This window comes from Tachyglossus aculeatus, chromosome 4 (assembly GCF_015852505.1).
Source record: "Tachyglossus aculeatus isolate mTacAcu1 chromosome 4, mTacAcu1.pri, whole genome shotgun sequence".
Classification (NCBI taxonomy): Eukaryota; Metazoa; Chordata; class Mammalia; order Monotremata; family Tachyglossidae; genus Tachyglossus; species Tachyglossus aculeatus.
The window spans coordinates 23,382,118-23,409,792 of record NC_052069.1 but is presented as its reverse complement, the minus strand read 5'-3'; the positions used below and the strand labels follow the sequence as shown (position 1 = coordinate 23,409,792).

The 27,675-nt window shown below is 43.2% G+C and overlaps 1 protein-coding gene across 1 annotated transcript in view; it reads left to right on the top strand.

Annotated features, from left to right (window-relative positions):
- NEGR1 (neuronal growth regulator 1) overlaps positions 1–27,675 on the top strand; it is a 1,261,670-nt gene that overhangs the window by 979,108 nt on the left and 254,887 nt on the right. Inside the window, exon 6 of the mRNA XM_038745743.1 lies at positions 16,294–16,445. Coding sequence (XP_038601671.1) covers positions 16,294–16,445 — 152 coding nt within the window. The remainder of the gene's footprint in view (positions 1–16,293; positions 16,446–27,675) is intronic.

Here is a 27,675-nt window from a genome sequence, read left to right as displayed (position 1 = left end):
CAGCCACTTAACCTGAGCCTCACATCTCTTTTGGAATCCTCCGTCCTTGGACTGACTTCCCGATTTGATTTGGCCTGCATCCCAGATCCCACTTGGCTTCCAGTGGCCTGGGCCTGATTGATGCCTTGGGCTTGACTCAATCTATTGGATCGTACCGATCTCCCACACTGTCTCCACGGTACAGTTCCCTGAGTAATGGTGATGGGTCGGCGGGTGTCCCTACCACCGATCCCTTGAGGAGGTATCGTGTCGGCTGACTCAGCTTCCCGCACTTCTCTGCATCTTGTCCTCTGTTAGCGGCATGGTTCCTTGCACACTGGGAAAACTCTGCCATTTTCCCCAAACTTAAAATACCCCTCAACCACACTGATGGAGTCTGAATAATAGTAATAATAACCTGTAATAGCAACCTGTATATAACCTGTAGTTACCAGGTACCAGGTTACCTGTAGTAATCTGCATATATGTATATATATTTGTACGTATCTATTACTCTATTCATTAATTTTACTTGTACATATCTATTCTATTTATTTTATTTTGTTAATATGTTTTGTTCTCTGTCTCCCCCTTCTAGACTGTGAGCCCACTGTTAGGTAAGGACCGTCTCTATATGTTGCCAACTTATACTACCCAAGTGCTTAGTGCAGTGCTCTGCACACAGTACGTGCTCAATAAATACGATTGATTGATTGATTAATAATAATAATGATGGCATTTATTAAGCACTTACTACGTGCAAAGCACTGTTCTAAGCGCTGGGGAGGTTACAAGGTGAATGCTTTCAGCTGCATCGGAAGTGATCATTCTGCCAGTTACTTTCTTCATCCAGGAATAGAACAGGTCCAGAAATACTCTCTAGTCAGTCAATTGACAGTATTTATTCATTCATTCATTCAATCGTATTTATTAAGTGCTTACTGTGTGCAGAGCACTGTACTAAGCGCTTGGGAAGTAGCCAAGCACTGTACTAAGCACTTAGGAGAGTAATCCTAAGCAGTGTAGGAAGCAGCGTGGCCTAATGAAAACTGCGTCCTTTGGAAAGTGTGACCTAAGGCAAATCATTTAACTTCTCTGGGCCTCAGTTACCTCATCTGTATATTAGACAGAGATTAAAATCAATTACAGATAGGGGAAGAGGCAGAAAATAAGGAGAGCAGATTGAGTCCCATTTTACTATCCTGATAATTGTCAAGGTCCAGAGTCCAAATACAGAGTTGTCCTTCATATTCAACATCATTAACTGCGAAGTTCATCCATGACTATGTAACTGCAAAAGTCAATGGGAAATTCACAGTCCCGGCCACAGTAAGCACACACAAAGTTGTCGCCTGTGTCCTGGTGTATTTAATGTTTATTGTGTCTGGTGCTCTTTTCTGCCTCCTAGTTTCTTCTCTATACAAAGTTTTTACTCACAGACAGCATCTTCTTTCTTGATGGCGCCCAGTGGTGTAATGGTTAGCACTCTGGACTTTGAGTCCAGTGATCCGAGTTCATATCTCGGTGGGACCTAAGGTTTCTTCCAGACTGTGAGCCCACTGTTGGGTAGGGACCGTCTGTCTCTATATGTTGCCAACTTGTACTTCCCAAGCACTTAGTACAGTGCTCTGCACACAGTAAGCGCTCAATAAATACGATTGAATGAATGAAATGATGGCAGGGTGCCATGAAGACCTATTCTTAACAATTGACTCCCAGTGTTTAGCTGGGATGCAGTATTGCCTTTTTTATGGTATTTGTTAGGTGCTTACTATGTGCCAGGCACAGTACTAAGTGATGGGGTAGATACAAGAAGGTAATCAAGTTGGACACAATTCCTGTCCCACATGTGGCTCAAAGTCTTACAGATGAGGTAACTGAGGCACAGAGAAGTTAAATGATTTGTCCAAAGTCACAGAGTAGACAAATGGCAGAGCCGGGAGTAGAACCCAGGTCCTCTGCAATGGAGGACAACATGTCATTCATTCATTCAATCATATTTATTGAGTGCTTACTGTGTGCAGAGCACTGTACTAAGCATTTGGGAAGTGCAAGGTGGCAACATATAGAGATGGTCCCTACCCAACAGTGGGCTCAGTCTATAAGGGGGAGACAGAAAACAAAATAAAACATGTGGACAGGTGTCAAGTCGTCAGAACAAACCCTTGCCTTGTCAGTAGGCGAGGATGAAGTACAATGTGACGTGCCAATACAGGTAAATTTTTATATTTCCAGAGGAAGTTGTGGTAGCGTAGTGCAGTGCAGAAGCTGGATCACAGCACTGCGACTGCACAGGTGGCTGATGGTTGTTTGGTTTTGTTGTCTCTCTCCCCGTTCTAGACTGTGAGCCTGCTGTCGGGTAGGGACCGTCTCTATATGTTGCCGACTTGTACTTCTCAAGCGCCTAGTACAGTGCTCTGCATTCATTCATTCATTTATTCAATCGTATTTATTGAGAGCTTACTGTGTGCAGAGCACTGTACTTCGCACTTGGGAAGTACAAGTTGGCAACATATAGAGACGGTCCCTACCCAACAGCGGGCTCACAGTCTAGAAGGGGGAAAAAGACAACAAAACAAAACATATTAACAAAATAAAATAAATAGAATAAACATGTACAAATAAAATAGAGTAATAAATACGTACAAACATATATACATATACACAGGTGCTGTGGGGAGGGGAAGAAGGTAAGGCGGGGGGGGATGAAGCACTCTTCTAGACTGTGAGCCCACTGTTGGGTAGGGACTGTCTCTATATGTTGCCAACTTTGTACTTCCCAAGTGCTTAGTACAGTGCTCTGCACACAGTAAGAGCTCAATAAATATGATTGATTAGATTGATAAATACAATTGAATGAATGAATGAATGAATGGTTTAGTAGTACCTGAGTTCTTGTCCGTCCACATTGGCTCACTGTTTGGAAGACTTAATGCTGGGCTTATGTTTGTCGCGTTTGTCTCAGGTAGCCATAAATCTTCACTCTCAGTGGCCAAAGCAGGCAGCCCCCAACTGGCAGAGCTGGCGCTAGAACCCAGTGCTCCTGATGCCCAGATCCATGTTCTTTCCGCTGTAGCAACAACAGGACTAGCAGGAAAATCCATGACACATGCAAGGGGAAGTCCTCTGTGTGTCATTAGCCAAGGATTTCCACAGCCTTAAGATGGCTGAGACCTGAAATCCTGTCAAGCTGGACCTCAGGGTTCCAGAGAGAGAGAGAGAGAGAGAGCATCATCCATCCATTCATCTACCCATTCATTCATTCAGTCGTACTTATTGGGTGCTTACTGTGTGCAGAGCCCTGTACTATTCATTCATTCAATCGTAGTTATTGAGCACTTACTGTGTGCAGGGCACTGTACTAAGCCCTTGGGAAGTACAAGTCGGCAACATATAGAGATGGTCCCTAGCTAACAGCGGGCTCAAGTCTCCCCCCCGCCTTACCTCTTTCCCCTCCCCACAGCACCTGTACATATGTATATATGTTTGTATGTATTTATTACTCCATTTATTTTATGTGTCCATATTTATTCTATTTATTTTATTGTGTTAATATGTTTTGTTTTGTTCTCTGTCTCCCCCTTCTAAACTGTTGGGTAGGGACCGTCTCTATATGTTGCCAACCTGTACTTCCCAAGCGCTTAGTACAGCGCTCAATAAATATGATTGAATGAATGAATGAATAGAAGGGGGAAACAGACAACAAAACAGAACATATTAATAAAATAAATAGAATAAATATATACAAATAAAATAAGTAAATACATAGAGTATACAAACATATATACATATATACAGGTGCTGTGGGGAGGGGAATGAGGTAAGGTGAGGAAGATAGGGAGGAGGTTGAGGGGGAGTAGAAGGAGGGGGCTCAGTCTGGGAAGGCCTCCTGGAGGAGGTGAGCTCTCAGTAGGGCTTTGAAGGGAAGCCTAAGTGCTTGGGAGAGTGTAACCTTGCCGTTATCCTCGACGTCCGTGTCTCATTCAACCCACACATCCAGTCCGTCACCAAATCCTGTCGGTCCCACCTTCACAAACATCGCTAAAATCCGTCCTTTCCTCTCCATCCCAACAGCTATCACTTAATACAGTCACTCATCCCATCCCGTCTAGAGTACCTCATCAGCCTCCTTGCTGACCTCCCAACCTCCTGTCTCTCCCACTCTCATCCATACTTCACTTCCCTGTTACATTTCAAACGTCTTTAAGGGCAGGGATCCAACTTGTACTTCCCAAGCGCTTAGTACAGTGCTCTGCACACAGTAAGCACTCAATAAATACGATTGATTGATTGATTTTTCTTTATTATGCTCTCCCAAGAGCCGATCACATCGCTCTGCACGCTGTAAGCATTCAATAAAATACTATTGATCAATTGCTAGCCACCGCCTTGGTTTCAGTAATTAGGACCAAACTCAGTTCTCCACAGAGTTTGTCTTTGGTGGAGATGTCAGCTGAAACTATCATCCGCAATGAGCAAAATTGTAATGTAGGTGCAGTAGCATATACTGATTAGCAGAAAAATAAAGTCATTAATGCGATGCAGAAAAATATTCAATAATCACTATGGAAATGTAGCATTAATAATGATTTGCATTTTGAGGCAAAAGAGTACACGATTTCCAACCTCAAGTTTTGTGTCCTATTTTCTTGATTCAGAATTAAAGATGATTCAGTTTACTGCTCAGGTGAAAGTTGTTCAAGGTTTATTGAACCCAAAGTTTTATTAATCAGATTAAAATTTGTTTGGGGTTTGGATAAGCCAATATTCTGCTATTTCATGAAATCTAAGTAATTCCCAGAGTAATCAAGCATGGCTGCTTATTTTAATCTTGAACTTAACTTCAGTATACTTTATCTTGGATTAGATGCAAGCCACGTAACACAAAGTAAAGGAGTTCAACTTGAATTCTCAGGAGAATGGCATTTATTAACATTTTTATGATTTTTAAAAATAAAACTTTAATACTCAAAGTTGGAAATAATGCAAAAGAGAAGCCAATAGTGTATTGTCATGGACTCCCCTGAAACTGGTAACAGAGATATAGTAATTCAGCTTGCTTAACACTTCCCAAAAACTGGAGGCTGAGGAAAGTGTTACTTGAAAATTAACAATAATCAATCAATCAGTCGATGGTATTTATTGATTCCTTATTAAGTGCAGAGCCCTGTATGGTGCAGAGCTTGGGAGAGTGCAATACAGCAGAATTAGCAGACACATTCCTAGTTCATTCATCATCATCATCAATCATATTTATTGAGCACTTACTGTGTGCAGAGCACTGTACTAAGCACTTGGGAAGTACAAGTTGGCAACATATAGAAACAGTCCCTACCCAATAGTGGGCTCACAGTCTAAAAGGGGGGAGACAGAGAGCAAAACCAAACATACCAAGAAAATAAAATAAATAGAATAGATATGTACAAGTAAAATAAATAAATAAATAAATAAATAGAGAAATAAATATGTACAGACATATATACAGGTGCTGTCATTGCGAGCTTACCGTCTAGAAGCAGCATAAGAAGCAGCGTGCCTCAGTGGAAAGAGCCCAGGTTTGGGAGTCAGAGGTCTTGGGTTCCAATCCCTGATCCATCGCTTGTCAGCTGTGTGACTTTGGGCAAGTCACTTAACTTCTCTGTGCCTCAGATGCCTCATCTGCAAAATGGGGATTAAGACTGTGAGCCCCAGTGGGACACCCTGATTCCCTTGTAACTACCCCAGCTCTTAGAACAGTGCTTGGCACATAGTAAGCACTTAACAAATTCCAAAATTATTATTATCATCATTAGACACTGTACATCCCCCTCTGAACCATTGGTGATGGCAGGTCCCCAGCGCTAGAGCAACTTTGGGATGTTGGAATAAGGTTAGACAGATAGCTGAGTGGTCCACTCGTTGCTTCGGGTGTTGTAGGGTGTTGGGGAAGCAGCGTGGCTCAGTGGAAAGAGCTCGGGCTTTGGAGTCAGAGGTCATTGGTTCAAATCCCGGCTCTGCCGCTTGTCAGCTGTGTGACTTTGGGCAAGTCACTGCCCTTCTCTGAGCCTCAGTTACCTCATCTGGAAAATGGGAATTAAGATTGTGAGCCCCACATGGGACAACCTGATCACCTTGTATCCTTCCCAGCACTTAGAACAGTGCTTTTCACATAGTAAGCGCTTAACAAATACCAAAATTATTAAATTATTATTATTATTGTAACATATAGCCTGATTTCAGTTCACCGTAATTGAACAAGAACCTAATGAATGCTACTTCTGGATCAATCGAGGATTCATTCTCCCATGGTGCTTTCTTCTATCCTCCACATATGGGTGATAAAAACATTAATAATAACAATCATAATTATTGTAATAATTACCATAATAATCTATGGGATTTACCATGTGCCAAGCACTGGTTTAGCTGTAAAATAATCAGCTTGGACATGGGGCTCACAGCCTAAGGAGAGGGGAAGGAGGACTGATCTTTTATGACCATCTTACAGAAGAGGAAACTGAGGCCCCAAGAATTTAAGTCCCTCACCCAGAGTCACACAACATGTTTTGTTTTGTTTGTCTCCCTCTTCTAGACTGTGAGCCCATTGTTGGGTAGGGACCATCTCTATGTTGCCGACTTGTACTTCCCAAGTGCTTAGTACAGTGCTTTGCACACAGTAAGTGCTCAGTAAATACGCTTGAATGAATGAACAACAGACAAGTGGACTAGAAGCTAGGTCTTCTGTACCTCATCCTGTGCTCTTTCTTTCTTTCTTTCTTTCTAGAAGGCCATGTTGCCATCCTCTGCCTGATATTAAAAGTGGTTATATAAATACTGAATATTTATCCCTTATTACTGAGTTTAGGCAAATATGGCTTCTCTGCTAGAGATTTGCTCCATTACAGGACCTTATCACAGCCAGTGTGGTCTTGATGTTGTATATCAGCAGATACAAGATAAGCAGACTGGACACAGCTCCAGTCCCAAGTGGGACTCACAGTCTAAATCGGAGGAAATCATGTCAAATATGAGGACAGTGAGGAAGCTGAGAGGGTAAACGACTTTCCCAAGACCAAAAAGCAGGCAAATATCAGAAGTGGGATTGGTATGCAGATCCTCTGAATCCCATTTCTGTACTCTTCCACTAGCTCATGGTGCTTCTTCAGGAGAACATTGAATCAAGAAAAATGATCAGACCCACTGAGACATTTGGTACCATTAAGCGCTCTGCACACAGTAAGCGCTCAATAAATACAATTGAATGAATCAGGCCTAGGCTAAATTAAAGGCCTACAGCTATTAGACCAGGCCTCAGTTCAGATATCAACTGTAGCTTCTCAAGCCACATTTCACCAGTCTCACCCATAAGTTATCAGAAGTCAAGGAGGATGTGTAATAAAATGCATTATCTTGAAACAAATGATGGCCACACCTGGCTTTACCGGATTGGTCTTGTGGGAATTATCACAGCAGGATAGTACAGCTACAGCAACTGCTGAATAGGAAGCTTAGACCGCCTAACATCAGAAGAGAGCATGCATTGAACAAATGCTGTAAAGATATGAGGAAACACATCTTTAAATGCATCAGCAAAGGGTTGCAATGCTGGGAAACTACGATTGCAGTGAGCAGACCAACTTGATACGCAGCAAAGGTGGATTAACAGCCACTGAGTCTCCCTCTTACCAGCCCCCTCCAAACTCCAGTTCCCCTCCAGTGGTTGCCTATCAACCTTCACAGGAAGCCAAAACTCCTCACTATTGGCTTCAAAGCTCTGCATCACCTTGCACCCTTCCACCTCACCTCCCTGCTCGCCTTCTCCAGCCCAGCCAACACACTCTGCTCCTCTGCCACTAACCTCCTCACTGGGCCTCGTTCTCACCTGTCCCGCCATCGACCCCTGGCCCACGTCCTACCTCTGGCCTGGAATGCCCTCCCTCCACACATCCACCAAACTAACTCTCTTCCTCCCTTCAAAGCCCTACTGAGAGCTCACCTCCTCCAGTAGGCCTTCCCAGACTGAGCCCCCCCACTTATCCTCTGTTCCTCCTCCCCGCCCCATCGCCTCCACTCCCTCCCTCTGCCCTACCCCTTCCCCTCTCCACAGCACTGGTGTATATTTGTCCATATTTTTACTCTATTTATTTTATTAATGATGTGTTTATATCTATAATTCTATTTTTTGTGATGGCATTGCACCTGTTTACTTGTTTTGTTTTGTTGTCTGTCTCCCCCTTCTAGACTGTGAGCCCGTTGTTGGGTAAGGACCGTTTCTACCTGTTGCATAATTGTCTTTTCCAAGTGCTTAGTACCATGCTCTGCATACAGTAAGCACTTGATAAATATGAATGAATGAATGAATGAATGAATGAATGAATGAACTTCTTGAGTGAGTTGCCTACACCAGCTATCTCAGATTCTTCTCCTCCAATTCTCTCCTTGATCGCCTCCAATCTGGCATCCGTCCCCTACACTCCACAGAAACTGTCCTCTCGAAGGTCACCTATCATCTCTTTCTTGCCAAATCCAGCAGTCTCTTCTCCATCCTAATCCTCCACGATGTTTCAGCTGCCTTCAACACTGTGAACCACCCCCTTGTATTGGAAAAGTTATCCAAGCATGGCTTCACTGACTCTCTCCTCTCCTGGTTCTCCTCTTATCTCTCTGGCCTTTCAATCTCAGTCTCCTTCATGGGCTCCTGTTCTGCCTCCCATCCCCTAGCTGTGGGGGTCCCTCAAGATTCAGTTCTGGGTCCCCTTCTATTCTCCATCTACACCCACTCTCTTGGAGGACTCATTTGCTCCCATGGCTTCAACTACCACCTCTATGTGAATAATACCCAAATCTACATCTCCAGTCCTGATCCCTCTCCCTCTCTCCAGTCTTACATCTCCTTCTGCCTTCAAAACATCTCTACCTGAATATCCTCCTGTCACCTCCAAATTAACATGTCTAAAACAGAGCTCTTTATCTTCCCACCTTACTTTCCTAGCACTGCAGATTGTACCTCCATCCTTCTTGTCTCACAAGCCCATAACCTCGGCATTAGTCTTGACTCCTCTCTGTCATTCAACTCACATATTCAATCCACCACTAAATCCTGTTGGTCCCACCTTCACAACATCGCTAAAATCCACTCTTTCCTCTCCAACCAAATTGCTACCACATTAATACAACCACTCATGCTATCCACCTGAATTATTGCATCAGCCTCCTTCCTGATCCCCCAGTCTCTTGTCTCTCTCCACTCCAGTCCATGCTTCACTCTGATGCCTGGATCATTTTTCTACAAAAACATTCAAGACATTCATTCATTCAATCATATTTATTTATTCATTCATTCATTCAATCGCATTTATTGAGCGCTTACTGTGTGCAGAGAAGTACAAATCGGCAGCATATAGAGACGGTCCCTTCCCAACAATGGGCTCACAGTCCAGAAAAAGATGTCACCCTCCTCCTTAAAAAACTCCAGTGGTTGCCCCTTCACCTCTGCATCAAATAAAAACTCCTCACCACTGGCTTTAAAGAACTCCACTGCCTTGCCCCCTCCTATCTCACTTCTCTCCTTCTAAAACCCTGCCCTCATGTTTCATTCCTCTGGTGCTAACCTTCTCACTGTGTCTCTATCTCGTCTATCTCAGGCTGACCCCTAGTTCAAATCCTGCCACTGTCCTGGCACACCCTCCCTCCTCAAATCCAACAGACAATTACACTTCCCCCACCCTCTTCAAAGCCTTACTGAAGGCACATTTCTTCCAGGAGGCCCTACCAGACTGAGCCCCACCTTTCCTCATTTCCTCATCTCCCACCCTCTTCTTCTTCTTCTTGTTCCCTTTGCTCCTCCCGCATCCCATCCCTTACAGCACTTATGTACATATTTGCAATTTTATTTATTTATATTCATGCTTGTCTGCCTGCTCTAGACTTTATGCTTGTTGTGTACCAGGCATGTATCTGTCTATTGTTGTATTGTACTCTCCCAACTGCTTAGTACAGTGCTCTGCGCACAGTAAGCGCTCGCTAAATGTGATTGAATGAATAAGTGAATGAATGAGCAGAGGCAGTCTTTGAGTCAACAAACCAAAGCTACAAGCAATAAAATAGTCTGCAGTGTTGGTAGTCATAACCCAAAGAGAGAGCCCCTGTGTGTACAGCGTGGAAAGGACTGATTTTATTGCACATCAGTCTTTTCCACTTTACCCGCACACCCATGGATCACAACACCATCAGCAGTGTCATCTCTGAGAATGAAGGATGAGGCTCTGTATCCTGGCTGTTGGTCATTTTTCATTCCAGAGGGAGCTGCACTTCTCCATGGATAAAATCATCCAACGTTAGATGAAAATTAGTCAAAAGCAATAGCAGAAAGCGGCAATTGCCAGATAGGGTCCGTAGGCATTCTAACTTCAAGAGTTCCTTTCAGTGAGTTTTTTTTCTATATTTCTTATGCAACTTCAAGGAAAGATTCTTGCACTTTTTCCGGGAAAAATACCATCACCAGTATTTTCGTACCAAAGCCGGCTTCAGTCGGGCCTATGCCCTGAGGTAGGAATTCAGAGGGCCACTTCTCATCGGACTCTTGACACGTCACATGTGCTGCACGGGGATGCAACTTGGTGACAAGATGGTGCAGTGACTTGTGACTTTATCGAAATTGTGTTATTCCACCTTCCCTACTCCTGTTTTGTGCCGAAGAGCCAACTCTAGCTCACCTTGGGCTGTGGAGAAAGCAGTACTCACCGCTGAGTCCCCCAGCTGCTTCTCCAAGCAATGGCTCTAGCTTCTGGTCCCATATCTCCACAAGTCTACCCCTTCCTGTCCTCCCTGGCTCCCCTAGATCCTATTGCTTCCTGCTCTCTGCATGTTCCCTCTGTTCCCTGTTTGTGTTTCCAGGCTTGGGGATATACAGGGTGGAATCTCTGGGTTTCAAAGAACTCTGCTCATATGTGGCAACCATCTTCATAAGGAAGTCTGATTTGGGGGCCACCTTGAATGTCTCTAGGGGCAACCATCTTGCTGCTCTGAGGTGACACTTGACCTTGCTTATCATCTGAGGCCAGCCCTGGAAAAAGTACATATCCCTGGAGCATGAACAGATATTCATATTGTTTCTTTCAATGCCAGCCTTGGGGTGGGCAAATTCAAGGCCTCACAGTGACGTAGAGATAGAGGAGGACTCTCCCAAACCAGTGGAGGCTCTGAGACTCGCAGCCATCCACCAACTCCTCAGAAAAGACCTGATTTTGAGCTCGTCTGGTTGTTTAGGGTACAAGTCTCAGAAACACTTAAGGCTTAGAAGTCCTCCTTCCCATCTAACTTCCCAAGCCAGTTCTGATCCTCTCCCACAAGCCTTTTTGAGGTGACTATCTTCCCTGGCACACTTCCCCATCTTCATGACTTCAGGAACTCTAAATTATTTGTGTGGGCCTTTCTGTGACTGCCTTCTCTACATCTCTAGAAACAGCTCTTTTGAACCAAACACCTTCTCACAGCAACAGATTTTGAAAACATATTATTGTAATAGATTCAAATTTATTTCAATCAAACATCAGAACAAATCGTAAGTTTCTGATTATTGCCAGAGATTTTTAAAAACAAATTTTAAATGAAGCCTCACATTCCAAAACCAATAAGTTTGAAAAATAAAGATCGCAAAGAAAGTCAAAGCAGAGAAATCAATGAAATCTGCCCCAATCCCTTTTCATTCCTCTTATTCAGCCACATGAGGCTGAGGACATTTACAGATGTTTTTCAGCTAAATGTACTCAGATTTCTTCTTCAACCCTCTGCCTCCCTCTCTGTCTCCCCTAGCTGATGTTTAAGCTGAAGGGGATTCTGGTACAACTTGGTTTCTGATAAAAAAAAAAAGGATCTCACAATTGCACAAAGAGCAGGGATGTCTGGAAAGAAGGGGAGAGGAAAGACAGGTTAGTGGTTTGTAGGCTTGAAAACCGGTGGGATCCCAGGAGCCTGCAGTAGCTTCAAGGCGCTTTCTCGTCGTCAGAGCAGTTCTGATCTAGCTCCCAACCATCTCCCAAACCCTCTTGAAAAGATCAGAACTCTAATCCTTGCTCCACCACATCTGCTGTGTGACTTCGGGCAAGTCACTTCACTTCTCTGAGCCTCATTTAGCTCATCTGCAAAATGGGGACTAAGAGGGTGAACCCCAAGTGGGACAGGGACTGCGGCCAACCTGATTAACTTGTATTCATTCATTCAATCATATATTTTGAGTGCTTAATTTGTGCCGAGTACTGTACTAAGCGCTTGGGAGAGTACAGTACAACAATGAACAGATACATTCCCAGCCCACAATGAGCTTATAGCCTGGGGGTGGGGTGGGGGGAACAGACATTACTATGAATAAATAAATTGCAGATATGTACAAAGTGCTGTGGGGATGGGAGTGGGGAAAAGAAGCAGCTTGGCTTAGTGGATAGAGCATGGGCCTGGGAGTAAGAAGGTCATGGGTTCTAATCCCGGCTCTGCCACTTGTCTGCTGTGTGGCCTTGGGCAAATCACTTTACTTCTCTGTGCCTCAGATACCTCATCTGTAAAATGGGTTGTTGTCTGTCTCCCCCTTCTAGACTTTGAGCCTGTTGTTGGGTAGGGATTGTCTCTATCTGTTGCCGAATTGTACGTTCTAAATGCTTAGTACAGTGCTCTGCACATAGTAAGCACTCAATAAATATGATTGAATAATAATAATAATAATGGCATTTGTTAAGTGCTTACTATGTGCAAAGCACTGCTCTAAGCGCTGGGGGGGATACAAGGTGATCAGGTTGTCCCACGGGGGGCTCACAGTCTTAATCCCCATTTTACAGATGAGGTAACTGAGGCTCAGAGAAGTTAAGTGACTTGGTCAAGGTCACACAGCAGACATGTGGTGGAGCCGGGATTCGAACCCATGACCTCTGACTCCAAAGCCCGTGCTCTTTCCACTGAGCCACGCTACTTCTCTCCATGAATGAATGATTAAGACTGTGAGCCCCATCTGAGACAGGGTCTGTCTAACCAGATTTGCTTGTATCCACCCCCAGCACTTAGTACAGTGCCTGGCACATAGTAAATGCTTCACAAATATAACAATTATTATATTATTATTAAGAATAATAACAAAGGGAGCAGGTCAGGGGAGCATAGAGGTAGTGGGAGAGGAGGAAAGGGGAGGATTTGGTCAAGGAAGACCTCTTGGTGGAGATGTGCCTTCAATAAGGCTTTGAAGGTGGATAGAGTAATTGACTGTTGGATTTGGGGAAGGAGGGCATTCCAAGCCAGAGGCAGGACATGGGTGAGTGGTCAGTAGGGAGATGGGCATTAGATGAACGAAGTGTGGTGCCTGGGTTGTAGTAATAATAATAATAATAATAATAATAATAATAATAATAATGGCATTTAATAAGTGCTTACTATGTGCAACACATTCATTCATTCATTCGTTCAATAGTATTTATTGAGCACTTACTGTGTGCAGAGCACTGTACCAAGTGCTTGGGAAGTACAAGTTGGCAACATATAGAGACAGTCCCTACCCAACAGCGGGCTCACAGTCTAGAACGGAGGGGACAGACAACAAAACAAAACATATTAACAAAATAAAATAAATAGAATAGATATGTACAGGTAAAATAAATAGAGTAATAAATCCATACAAACATACATATATACAGGTACTTTGGGGAAGGGAAGGAGGTAAGGCGGAAGGATGGGGAGAAGGGGGAGAGGAAGGAGGGGGCTCAGTCTGGGAAGGCCTCCTGGAGGAGGTGAGCCCTCAGTAGGGCCTTGCACTGCACTGTTGTAAGCGCTGGGGAGGTTACAAGGTGATCTGATTGTCCCACGGGGGGCTCATGGTCTTAACCTCCATTTTACAGATGAGGTAACTGAGGCCCAGAGAAGTGAAGTGACTTGCCCAAAGTCACACAGCTGACAATTGGCAGAGCTGGGATTTGAACCCATGAACTCTGACTCCAAAGCCTGGGTTCTTTCCACTGAGCCACGCTTCTTCTCTAGTAGGAGAGTAGCAAGATGAGGTAGGAGGGGGCAAGGTGATGAAGTAGTTTAAGCCAATGGTGAAGAGTTTTGGTAACTACTCCAGTGCTTAGAACAGTGTTTGGCACACAGTAAGCTCTTAAAAAGTATTATTATTATTACCCTCCCCACCAGGTTTGGGATTCCTGCAGGAGGCAGCTTTAATAATAATAATAATAATAATAATAATAATAATAATAATGATAATAATAATAATGGAATTTGTTAAGTGCTTACTATGTGCCAAGCACTGTTCTAAGCACTGGGGGAAATACAAGTCAATCAGGTTGTCCCACACGAGGCTCAAAGTCTTAATCCCCACTTTACAGATGAGGTAACTGAGGCAGAGAAATTAAGTGACTTGCCCAAGGTCACACAGCATACAAGTGGTGAGGTGGATTGGAACCCACGTCCCCTGACTCCCAAACCCACACTATTTCCACTACGCCATGCTGCTTCCCTATGATAATGATGATGATGATGACATTTGTTAAGCACTTACTATGTGCAAAGCACTGTTCTAAGCACTGGGGAAGATACAAGGTGATCAGGTTGTCCCACATGGGGCTGAAAGTCTTAATCCCCATTTTACAGATGAGGCAACTGAGGCACAGAAGTTAAGTGACTTGCCCAAGGTCACACAGCTGACATGCGGCGGAGCCGGAATTTGAACCCATTACCTCTGACTCCCAAGCCTGTGCTCTTTCCACTGAGCCACGCTGCTTCTCTGGACCCAAGGGAGGGAAGCAGATTTGTGTAGATCCAAAACCAAGCCAAAGCCAGGGGCGGGGAAGGATCCCAGAGCAGTAGGCACAGTGACACAAACCCACAACTGAGGTTGGCACAGTAGACGGTGGTTAGAGCAGTGTGGTGGTACACACTTTTTGCTGCCCTCCACTCCCCCTCTCCCAGACTTACTTGGCATCGCTCAAGCAAATCGATCAATAGTATATATTTCAATCAATGGTATTTATTAAGCAATTCCCAGGCGCAGAGCACCCGGAGACAAGAAACGGAGAAGCAGCATGGCTTAGTTGAAAGAGCCCGGGCTTTGGAGTCAATGGTCATGGATTCAAATCCTGACTCCGCCAATTGTCAGCTGTGTGACTTTGGGCAAGTCACTTCTCTGTGCCTCAGTTACCTCATCTGTAACATGGGGATTAAGACTGTGAGCCCCCCATGGGACAACCTGATCATCTTGAAACCTCCCCAACACTTAGAACAGTGCTTTGCACATAGTAAGCGCTTAATAAATGCCATTATTATTATTATTATTATTATTATTACTGTGTGCTTGGGAGAGTACCGTAGAACAGAGTTAGTAGATATGCTTCCTGTCCAAGATCCTGCAGGTTCTGATGAGGGGAGTAAAGGTCAACTTAGTGTTCAGCTAATTTAAAAAGAGTCTCTTCTCTGTTTTAAGTACTTACATTCATTTTCTAAATAGTCCAGTGATGCAATTCTTGGCAGCCAGCAATTCCCTGACATCCTGTTGGGCGTGACTTCTGTGCGAGGTTATGCCATTCATGCATTCATTCATTCATTCAATCGTATTTATTAAGCACTTACTGTGTGCAGAGCACTGTACTAAGCGCTTGGGAAGTACAAGTTGGCAACATATAGAGACGGTCCCTACCCAACAGCGGGCTCACAGTCTAGAAGGGGGGCACCAACAGAAACGGGTTGGTCGGGCCAGGCTGACACTGGCAAAACAAGACTGTAGCCTACTGTTAGACTGTGAGCCCACTTTTGGGTAGGGACCGTCTCTATATGTTGCCAACTTGTACTTCCCAAGCGCTTAACACACAGTAAGCACTCAATAAATACGATTGAATGAATGAATGAATTGAACTTACAGAGCTCATTTCTTGCTTTGTATTCTACCTCGGCCCAGCTGCCCCTGGCCTCCTCCCCACCCATGGAGAACACCCACTTCTCATTTAATGTTCACTCTCTTCTTCCCCTCATTTGCCTTCCCTCTAAGGTAAGCTATTACCTGGCTTTAGAGTGAGTCATAAAAATACCCAAGCGGAACCTGCCTCAGTGCGCTTAGGTTGAACAAAGGAATAAGCGGGAACCATCCCATGGGAATAGTATGCAATTGTAGCTCTGCTTTTTTTTCCAGAAAAGATGCAGCCAAAAATAAAAACAGCTTTGTGTCATCATTTTTCTGTCAGGCTCTGGCATTGTGGTTAAAACGAACTACTCTTCTGTTGCCCTGACAGCATGACCCAAGGAAGATGGAAATCGAGACTCGCCAGCATGTGCAAGTTACCTAGATTGGCCGCTTTTGTCTTCTAGGCTCTTCAGCGGTCAGCAAGGGATTTCGATTCAAAACTACGGCTCAAGATCCATACTGACTGTCTCCAATGTGACACAGGAACACTTCGGCAACTATACGTGTGTGGCTGCCAACAAGCTGGGAACAACCAACGCGAGCCTGCTTCTCAACCGTAAGTCCCGTGACCGTACTGTCTCGCATTTTCAGGTGCTGCTACCTACTCACGTCCGTGGCGGAGACTGAGAATACCTACATGGATTATGGTTTATCAAAGATGAGCCACAGATACTTATGCCCATAATTCTTTCTTTTGCCAATGGACTTAGCCTTCCTCTCTCCACCATCCCCTGCCAAAATAAAACTTCCATCCTGTGGAGAATTCCCTGTGAGTTTTGGAAGGCTGTTTTGGAAAAGAGATGAAAATCTATTGGAACCTAGAACATCTCTGCAGACTCAGGAGAGTTGGTGTGGTTTAGTGTGAAGTGTTTTTATCTGATGGGTAGGACGCTGCCTAGAATTTGCTGTGAGCTGGACTTCTTTATAAGAGTTATCTTGGGACTATTCAGAGCTTAATGTGCTGTAAAAAGATCCTAGATGGCTGATCTTGGAAATAGCATGGAGCTTTTTTGACAGCCTGAATGCATTCTGTCTTTCTGGAACATAAGCCTAAAGTTGTTGAGATAAATACATTTTACTGTTTGTAGAAAAAAAAATCTTTCTCTTCCTCTGTTTCTAAGGTGATGAAATGAGCAGGGAAGCTGTACTACAGGGATGCATTCAGTAGTGAATAGTGGTTGTAAAGCTTTTCTTTTGTGATGAATTTGGGCATTTTAATTTCAACTGTGTAACCGATCTAGTGTTATTCTCTTTGCCCCACTAAGGATAGGGGCAATGAGAGGTTAGGGTATCTCCTAAACTTCCAAATTCTCAAGGATGACTGTACCTTCATTTGACGCCCAAGAGAGAAAAGCATCTGCTTAGCATCTGCATTATCTTTATATTTCATATCCATGATAGGTTTCATTTCTTAATATGTATTTTTAGTTGATATTATAATCCTGAGATAACACGGGCTGTATTGAAGATTACAGAGAATGCTCTAAGGTTTGTTCCAACCATGAACGTCATGTCTACAAGAAGAAGGGATGGATATGCTAAATTTGTATTGCTTAAAAATGAAATTGGAGACTAGGTAGTTTATGAGCTCTAATTTGCCAGGTTTTCTACATCTCCACTCATAAATAAAATGATGGTCTCTCATAGTCAATGAAAATTGAAACAACTCCCATGCTTTGCTTGGGGACTTGTAAAATATTAACTATATTGCATCTAATATTATTCTTGTTGAATATTCTCAAATATTTCTTATTATGCTGCTCATAAAAGAAATCATTCTTTAATATAGACTAGTTATAGAATAATGCAGGAATTCTGCTAAGATTTCTTCCGTGGGGATGATTTATTTAGTGCCGGCATTTATAATGTAAAACACAAGAAAAATCACGAGAAAAGCTGTGTAGTCAAGCCTTGGTTTAAAATGAATATCGATGCTGTTTGGGTATAAACGTTTAATATTTCACCTTTAAAATAAAAATGAAGAACAAACAGAAAGAAGCAATAGACTATTTAAGGCATAATAGCTAGAAATAAATTATGAATACTGCAAAATCAGATTGCCATTTTAAAGTAGACTCACGATTGAACAATATGAATTGGGGATAAAACAGCTATATTATCGATGTTACTTAATGAATTCATTCAATCGTATCTATTGAGTGCTTACTGTGTGCAGAGCACTGTACTAAGCGCTTGGGAAGTACAAGTCAGCAACATGTATGAATGTTAAAATATGCAGTTCTGAATAGCTCTACTGAAAATGGTTCTCTCCATGAGGATTTCTACCCAAATCTGGGTAAGCCATATGGACCAAAATTATCATTTAACATGGCACATCTTTAACGGAAAACACTATTTTTATAATTTCCTTACTGCCACAACCAAAAGGTGACCACTGGTAAATTAGTGGATGAAAACAAAAATGAAACTACTGGATGTATCTGGGTGGAAAAGTGCAGATCTCTGTTAACTGAAATATGTTTGTGTTTGGGTATATGTGTTTTTGTTTAGTCCTTCTAGATTGTAAGCTCCTTGCAGACAAAGCATGTATCTACCAACTCTATTGTATTGTACCCCCCAAAGCACTTAGTACAGTGCTCGGCACGCAGTAAGTACTCAATAAAATAGCATGGCTTAACAGTTAGAGCACGGGCCTGGAAATCAGAAGGACCTATTTTCTAATTCTGATTCCACCACAATCAATCAATCAATCAATTAATCATATTTATTGAGTGTTTACTGTGTGCAGCGTACTGTACTAAGCGCTTGGGAAGTACAAGTTGGCAACATATAGAGACGGTCCCTACCCAACAGTGGGCTCACAGTCTAGAAGGGGGAGACAGAGAACAAAACCAAACATATTAACAAAATAAAATAAATAGAATAGATATGTACAAGTAAAATAAATAAATAAATAGAGTAATAAATACGTACAAACATATATACATATATACACAAGACTGCTATGTGACCTTGGGCAAGTCACTTAACTTTTCTGGACTTCATTTACCTCATCTGTAAAATCGGGATTAAGACTGGGAGCCCCATGTGGGACAGGAACGGCGTCTAACCTGATAAACTTGCATCTACCGCAGTGCTTAGAACAGTGCTTGGCACATCGTATGCGCTTGCCACATACCTTAATCAGTATTATTATCATTAATAAATAGCACTGATTGATTGATTGGACTCCTGGAAACACTGGCTAGCTATCTCCACAGATAGCTAAGTATGATGTAAACTGATAATTTGGAATTTGTGGTTCCTACATCATACTCTGACCATTTAGTAATTAGCTATTTCATTCGTTCATTCAATCACATTTATTGAGTGCTTACTGTGCGCAGAGCACTGTACTAAGCGCTTGGAAAGTACAATACAGCAACAAAGAGAGACAGTCCATGCCCACGATGGGCTCAATGTCTAGAGGAGGGAAGACAGATCATCATCATCAATCGTATTTATTGAGCGCTTACTATGTGCAGAGCACTGTACTAAGCGTTTGGGAAGCACAAATTGGCAACATATAGAGACAGTCCCTACCCAACAGTGGGCTCACAGTCCAAAAGGGGAAGACAGAGAACAAAACCAAACATATTAACAAAATAAAATAAATAGAATAGATATGTACAAGTAAAATAAATAAATAAATAAATAAATAAATAAATAAATAAATAGAGTAATAAGTCTTTTAGACACAGTCTTTTAGACTGTGACCCCACTGTTGGGTAGGGACTGTCTCTATATGTTGCCAATTTGTACTTCCCAAGCGCTTAGTACAGTGCTCTGCACATAGTAAGCGCTCAATAAATACGATTGATGATGATGAATAAATATGTACAAACATATATACATATATACAGGTGCTGTGGGGAAGGGAAGGAGGTAAGAAGGGGGGGATGGAGAGGAGGACGTGACATCAATATAATAAAATTGAATTGTAGATTTATACACATATGCATAAGTGCTGTGGGGCAGGGATGGGGGTAGAATAGAGGGGGTGAGTCGTGGTGACGCGGAAGTGAGTGGAAGCTGAGGAAAAGGGGGCTTGGTCTGAGAAGGCCTCTTGGAGGAGATATTTGCCTTCAGTGGGGCTTTGAAGGAGGGAAGAATGATTGTTTGGTGGATTTGAGGAGAGAGAGCCTTCCAGGCTAGAGGTAGGACGTGGGCCAGGGGATGGCAGTGAGACAGGCGATATCGAGGCCCAGCGAGAAGGTTAACACCAGAGGAGTACAGTGAGCCGGCTGGGATGAAGAAGAGAGAAGCTATTTCTGTATGACTGTCCAGAAGTGGAACATCTTTCAGCATGATAGCTCAAGAATCCATCCCAGAGCACCCTCTTTTCTCATAGCTTTGGGTTGCATTCTTGCAAGGCCCCAAGTAAAGAAAACTTCTGCTGTAGTATTTACTCATCCTAACACCCCCACCACATGTGCTTCCAAGATGTATCCTTTAATAATAATTGTTTTGTTGTCTGTCTCCCCCTTCTAGACTGTGAGCCCACTGTTGGTAGGGACCATCTCTATATGCTGCCAACTTGTACTTCCCAAGCGCTTAGTACAGTGCTCTGCACACAGTAAGCGCTCAATAAATACGATTGAATGAATGAATGTCCAGAAATGGAACATCTTTCAGCATGATAGCTCAAGAATCCATCCCAGAGCACCCTCTTTTCTCATAGCTTTGGGTTGCATTCTTGCAAGGCCCCAAGTAAAGAAAACTTCTGCAGTAGTATTTACTCATCCTAACACCCACACCACATATGCTTCCAAGATGTATCCTTTAATAATAATTGTTTTGTTGTCTGTCTCCCCCTTCTAGACTGTGAGCCCACTGTTGGGTAGGGACCGTCTCTATATGTTGCCAATTTGTACTTCCCACGCGCTTAGTACAGTGCTCTACACACAGTAAGATCTCAATAAATACGATTGCATGAATGAATGAATGCATAATAAAAGTAATTATGGTATTTGTCAAGTGCTTACTCTGTGCCAGGCCCTGTATTAAGCTCTAGGTGGATACAAACAATTGAGTTAGACACAGTCCCTGTCCCAAATGGAACTCACAGTCTCGATCGCCATTTTACAGATGAGGTTACTGAGGCCCAAGAAGTGAAGTGAATTAACCAAGGTCACACAGCAGACAAGTGGCAGATCAGGGATTAGAACCCATGACCTCCTGACTCCATTCATTCATTCATTCAATCGTATTTATTGAGCACCTACTGTGTGCAGAGCACTGTACTGACCGCTTGAGAAGTACAAAAACTGGGTCTACAAATTCTGTTATATTGTACCCTTCCATGCTTTTAATTCAGAGCTCAGTATACAAGGAGAGCTCAATAAATTCCATCGATTGATTGAACGATTGCTGTGGTGGATTCGCGGGTAGTACAGGGAAGCAGCATGGCCCAATGGATAGAACACGAGCCTGCAGAGTCAGAAGGACCAGGGTTCTAATCCCACCTCTGACACGAAGCTGTTGTGGGACTTTGGGCAAGTCACTTCATTTCTCTATGCCTCAGTTACCTCATCTGTAAAATAATAATAATGATATTGGCATTTATTAAGCACTTACCATATGCAAAGCACTGTTCTAAGTGCTGGAGAGGTTACAAAATGATCAGGTTGTCCCACGGGGTGGGGCTCACAGTCTTCATCCCCATTTTACAGACGAGGTAACTGAGGCCCAGAGGAGTTAAGTGACTTGTCCAAAGTCACACAGCTAATTGGCGGAGTCGGGATTTGAACCCATGACTTCTGACTCCAAAGCCCGTGCTCTTTCCCACTGAGCCACACTGCTTCTCTAGGGATTAAGAAATAGGGATTAAGACTGTGAGTCCAACGTGAGACCGGGACTATGTCCGTATCAGTTCTACCTCAGTACTTAGTACAGTGTCTGGCACATACTAAACACTTAAATACCATTGTTATCATTATTATTATTATTATTATTATTAATAATAATAATAATAATAATATGGACTACTGTCTAATTCATCAACAATAACATTTTATCCAAACCATATAATGAAAACTCACATCATGGAAGGACTGAATTTACAAATAATTTCAGAGGTAAAAATCTCTGCTTTGCCCAGAATAGTTTCCTTTATAAAGTATGTTTCAGGTACTCCTTGGGACGTGATTACTTTGAGTATCCCAAGCCCCTGACAGGCCTAATGGTGTCAAAGTAGGAGCTGGGATGAAGGCACACACTTCATTCATTCATTCATTCATTCATTCATTCATTCATTCATTCAATCGTATTTATTGAGCACTTACTGTGTGCAGAGCACTGTACTAAGCGCTTGGGAAGTACAAGTTGGCAACATACAGAGATGGTCCCTACCCAGCAGCGGGCTCACTGTCTAGAAGGGGGACCTTAATCACCTTACAGATTAAGGTAAGCACCGAAGCAGTGTGGCTCAGTGGAAAGAGCACAGGCTTTGGAGTCAGAGATCATGGGTTCAGATCCCAGCTCTGCCACATGTCTGCTGTGTGACCTTGGGCAAGTCACTTCACTTCTCTGAGCCTCAGTTCCCTCATCTGTAAAATGGGGATTAAGACTGTGAGCCCCACGTGGGACAACTTGATCACCTTGTATTCCCCCCAGTGCTTAGAACAGTGCTTTGCACAGAGTAAGCGCTTAACAAATGCCATTATCATTATTATTATTATTATTATTATTACTGCTAGGAAGCGGTGTGGCTAGTGGAACGATCACAGGCCTGGAAGTAGGAGGACCTGAGTCCTAATTCTTGCTCTGTCAATTGTATTAATAATATCTGCTGTGTGACCCTGGGCAAGTCAAGACTGTGAGCCCCTTGTGGGACATGGATTTTGTCAACCCGATTAGCTTGTATCTAATTGTTGGAGAAGCAGCGTGGGTCAGTGGAAAGAGCCCAGGCTTTGGAGTCAGAGGTCATGGGTTCAAATCCCAGCTCCACCACTTGTCAGCTGTGTGGCTTTGGGCAAGTCACTTCACTTCTCTGGGCCTCAGTTACCTCATCTGTAAAATGGGTATTAAGATTGTGTGCCCCCCATGGGACAAACTGATCATCTTGTAACCTCCCTAGTGCTTAGAACAGTGCTTTGTATATAGTAAACACTTAATAAATGCCATCATTATTATTATTATTACTCCAGTGCTAAGAACAGTGTTTGACACATAGTACATGCTTGAGAAATACTACTACTACTACTAATAATAATAATGGCATTTATTAAGCGCTTTCTATGTGCAGAGCACTGTTCTAAGCGCTACTATTATTATTATATATGAAATCCAAAATCTAGGGTAGAGGATTTTGGCTAGGTTGCCTGCTTTAGTCTGAAGCCCTAAGATACAGATGATGGGGAAAAAAATGCTGAGAAATGGAAAGAGAACATAAAAACTTCACCATCTGTCCGTCTTGATGTGGAGCTGTGTAGTATGTTAGCCTGTCTACCCTTGCTTGAAGGCATAGTGGGGAGAAGCACACAGAAAGCCAAAGAACAACCAGTCCTTTGGGGGCTTTGGGGAAATATTAATAACAATAAGAATAAGATGGGATTAGAACCATGCTCTCTCCACTAGACCATGCTGCTTCCCATATAGATGAATCATACATATGATAGGAATAGTAATAGTAATAATGATGATGGTATTTATTAAGCGCTTACTATGTGCAAAGCACTGTTCTAAGCGCTGGGGGGATACAAGGTGATCAGGTTGTCCCACCTGGGGCTCACAGTCTTAATCCCCATTTTACAGATGAGGGAACTGAGGCACAGAGAAGTGAAGTGACTTGCCCAAGATCACACAGCTGACAGTTGGCGGAGCCAGGATTTGAACCCATGACCTCTGACTCCAAAGTCCGTACTCTTTCCACTGAGCCATGCTGCTTCTCTCTTCTCATATTCATCCATTCATTCTGCCAATTGTCAGCTGTGTGACTTTGGGCAAGTCACTTAACTTCTCCGTGCCTCAGTTCCCTCATCTGTAAAATGAAGATTAAGACTGTGAGCCCCATGTGGGACAATCTGATCATCTTGTACCCACAGTGCTTAGAACAGTGCTTTGCACATAGTAAGTGCTTAACAAATACCGTCATTATTATTATTATTATTATTATTATTTTCTGAGTGCTTACTGTGCACAGAACACTTGTACTAAGGGCTTGAAAAGTACAATTCAAACTATATGAAGAAGCATTTGGTAGTGAGGATGGAGTGGGTGTAGGAAAGGGTGTATCTGGAAACCAGGCTGAAAAAAATCCTGGTTCTCTACTTGCTTCCTGGATGACTTTGGACAAGTCACCTAACTTCTCAAGGTCTCAGTCTGATCATCTGTAAAATGGGGGCTAATTACCGTTTCTCCCTCCCCCATGGGCTTTGAGCCCTGTGAGGGACCAGAACAGAGCCTGATCTGATTGCATTTGGTCTACTCAGTTGCTTAGCACAGTGCTTGGGATATCATAAGCACTTAACAAATATCACGGACCAATATAAAATCTAGGACACGGTCAAGCTAAATCCTCCACCTGCCTTCTGTCTCCAAAGCACCTGGATTGATTCGAGGGTTAAGGGGACTAAACAGAGCCCACAGACCGTGCCGTGCTAAGCCCAATACAAGACTCAAGCTTCTGGTCAGTGAAGTCTTCTGAGGGAAGTGAAAATAGAGGGAGAAAGTTGACAAAAAAAAAATATCATGGCTTTTCAAAATGATTTAGCACCACTGACGTGGGATTTTTCCATCACTATTTGAAGACGGTTAGGATATGTAGGAATGACCCTCTAGAAAATCCATCAGCAAATAATAATAATAATGGTGGTATTTGTTAAGCGCTTACTATGTGCAAAGCACTGTTCTAAGCGCTCGGGGGGGGATACAAGGCGATCAAGTTGTCCCACATGGGGCTCACAATCCTAATCCCCATTTTACAGATGAGTTAACTGAGGCAAATGGTTTTGAGAAACGAATAACGAATAGCTCCATTCTAATTATTCATGGCTCTGTCCCTCCTGGAGTCAAAAAGTTTAAGCTTGGATTTTTTTTTTTTTTGGTTCTGCCTTCTATTTCCCCCTCTTGTTTCAACGGATAGTATTTTCTGGATTTTCTGCACTCAGGTAACTGAGCTGGCTGCTGCCTTTGAGTCTCTCGCTTTCTGGAATATACAAAGTGAACGGTCTCGCTCTGCCATCTATAGGCCCAATTTAGCCCACATTTGCACCATTTACGCCGATGCTTCACAGGGTTTACTTTATTTCGAAGGAACCAGAATGCCACATTTTGTCTAGGTAAAACTTGGATTTTCCGATTCATCACCCTCCTTTTCCCAAAGGACGGCACGAAGCACTCATCACAGTACGCACCTGAGATAAAAGGGTCCATTTCCCGAGAAACAACTAGGCACCGAGTCGATGGAGAAGTAAGCAATTACCACTTAAACGTGCAAAGCGCGCAGCAAAATTAACAGAGTCTCAAATTAAAGCCAACTCCTGCAGACCGATCCAGGAAACTGCTTGGGGCAAGCCTAACCTTAGGACCGACACAGGTTCCACGCGATTACTTATGCTTCCACAGTGCCGATAAATGAATCATAGTTGAGAGTGCAGCAAAAACACACCTAGGGCCTGCAGAGACGACTCTGTATTGTGGGAAGCAAGACTCATGGGCGCTTTGATTTTCCTTTTATATCACATAATGGGTTGTGATGGATGTTTGCAGGCTTATCTCTTTTTTGAAGTAATGAGGCGTTTGGTCTCGGAAAGGCTTGGAAATCTCAGACACAAAAATATTCCAAGAGGCGGCAAAGACATTGTCTTTTACACATCCTCTCGGCTCTGCCCGGCGGAACGGAAATTCAGAAAGGTCACGTCAAGTCACGGTAGACACCTGAATTGTGTTTAACTCTGGGGAAACGATCGGAAGGGTCTGGGGGATATTTCCCTCCCTCCTGGTGAAACAGAGGAGGCCAGGAAACACCTCTCCTGATTTCATGTAAAAATAGGTCAGTGAATGCATTTCCAGATGGAGGAAAGTGGCTAGCAGACGCAGCCTGAGCATAAATAATGTGGCAGTTTCTCCCTGTGTAGATTCCACAGATGCAGTCGATCCGTGTTTCCTGACTGATTGGCTGTTTGAGGACTTTGCGAGGAATTCACCAGTTGCCCTTCAGCAGCCTACTTCATCAATCGTATTTATTGAGCGCTTACTGTGTGCAGAGCACTGTACTAAGCGCTTGTACTTGCTTCCAACACCCCAGTGCTAGCAAGCCTCTGGGTGGGGCCCCAGGGCCCTTCGCTTATTATGGTGAGCTCTTATTTTTTTGTGGTGTTTGCAAGCACTATGTACTTACTATGTGCCAGGTACTGTACTAAGCACTGGGGTAGATATGAGATAATCTCATTGGACCCAGTCCTTGTCCCACATGAAGCTCACAGTCTTAATCCCCATTTTACAGATAAAGTAACTGAGGCATACAGAATAATAATAAGTATGGTATTTGTTAAGCTCTTACAATAGTGCCATGCATTGCTGTAAGCGCTGGGGTCGATACAAGTTAATCAGGTTGTCCCACGTGGGGCTCACAGTTTTAATCTCCATTTTACAGGTGAGGTAGCTGAGAAACAGGAAAGTGAAGTGACTTGCCCAAGATCACACAGCAGACAAGCGGCAGAGCTGAGATTAGCACCTGTATATATGTCAGCACCTGTATATATGTTTGTACATATTTATTACTCTATTTATTTATTTATTTATTTATTTTTCCTTGTAATTATCTATTCTATTTATTTTACTTTGTTAGTATGTTTGGTTTTGTTCTCTGTCTCCCCCTTTTAGACTGTGAGCGTACTGTTGGGTAGGGACTGTCTCTATATGTTGCCAACCTGTACTTCCCAAGCGCTTAGTACAGTGCCCTGCACAGAGTAAGCGCTCAATAAATACGATTGATTGATTGATTGATTGATTGATTAGAACGCAGGTCCTTCTGATTCTCAGGCCCACGCTCTGTCCACTAGGCCATTCTGCTTCTCAGATGAAAAGTCTTACCCAGAGCAGAAGTAACTCTTGAAGCCAAAACAGGCTACTTCCTATAAACTGAGATAGTCCCCTTGCTGCTAATTAAATTACTGTCACTGTGCGGAACTGGCCACCAGGTAACTTGTAAGCTCACGGATAGGAGGGTTGGAAATAGAATTACAGACTCAAGGGTTATGGGTAAGGGAAGCAGGTTTATTAAGATGACAGCACAAATACCCTGTGATAGATGACCCTCAGGAGCAAGGCTATTCCTAAGCTACTAAGCAATAATAATAATAATAATAATGACGGTATTTGTTAAGCGCTTACTATGTGCCAAGCACTGTTCTAAGCACTGGGGGGATACAAGGTGATCAGGTTGCCCCATGTGGGGCTCACAGTCTTAACCCCCATTTTACAGATGAGGTAACTGAGGCATAGAGAAGTTAAGTGACTTGCCCAAAGTCACACAGCTGACAATTCGCGGAGCCAGGATAAGTGTTAATAAGTGTTAATAAGCAATAAGTGTTAATAAGTACACGGTCAGCATGGTACCCCACTTCTAGCAGCGGGCAAAACTGGGAAGGAGACACCTCTCAAACCACCCCAAATAGGCTTCCTTTCAAGTAACCCCAAATAGGCAACCTCTCAAACCACCCCAAACAGGTTTTCTTCCAAATAACCCCAAATAGGCTACCTCTCAAACCATCCCAAACAGGCTTCCTTTCAAGTAACCCCAAATGGGCTTCCTTTCAAGTTCCCGGGTCAAGTTCCTAAAA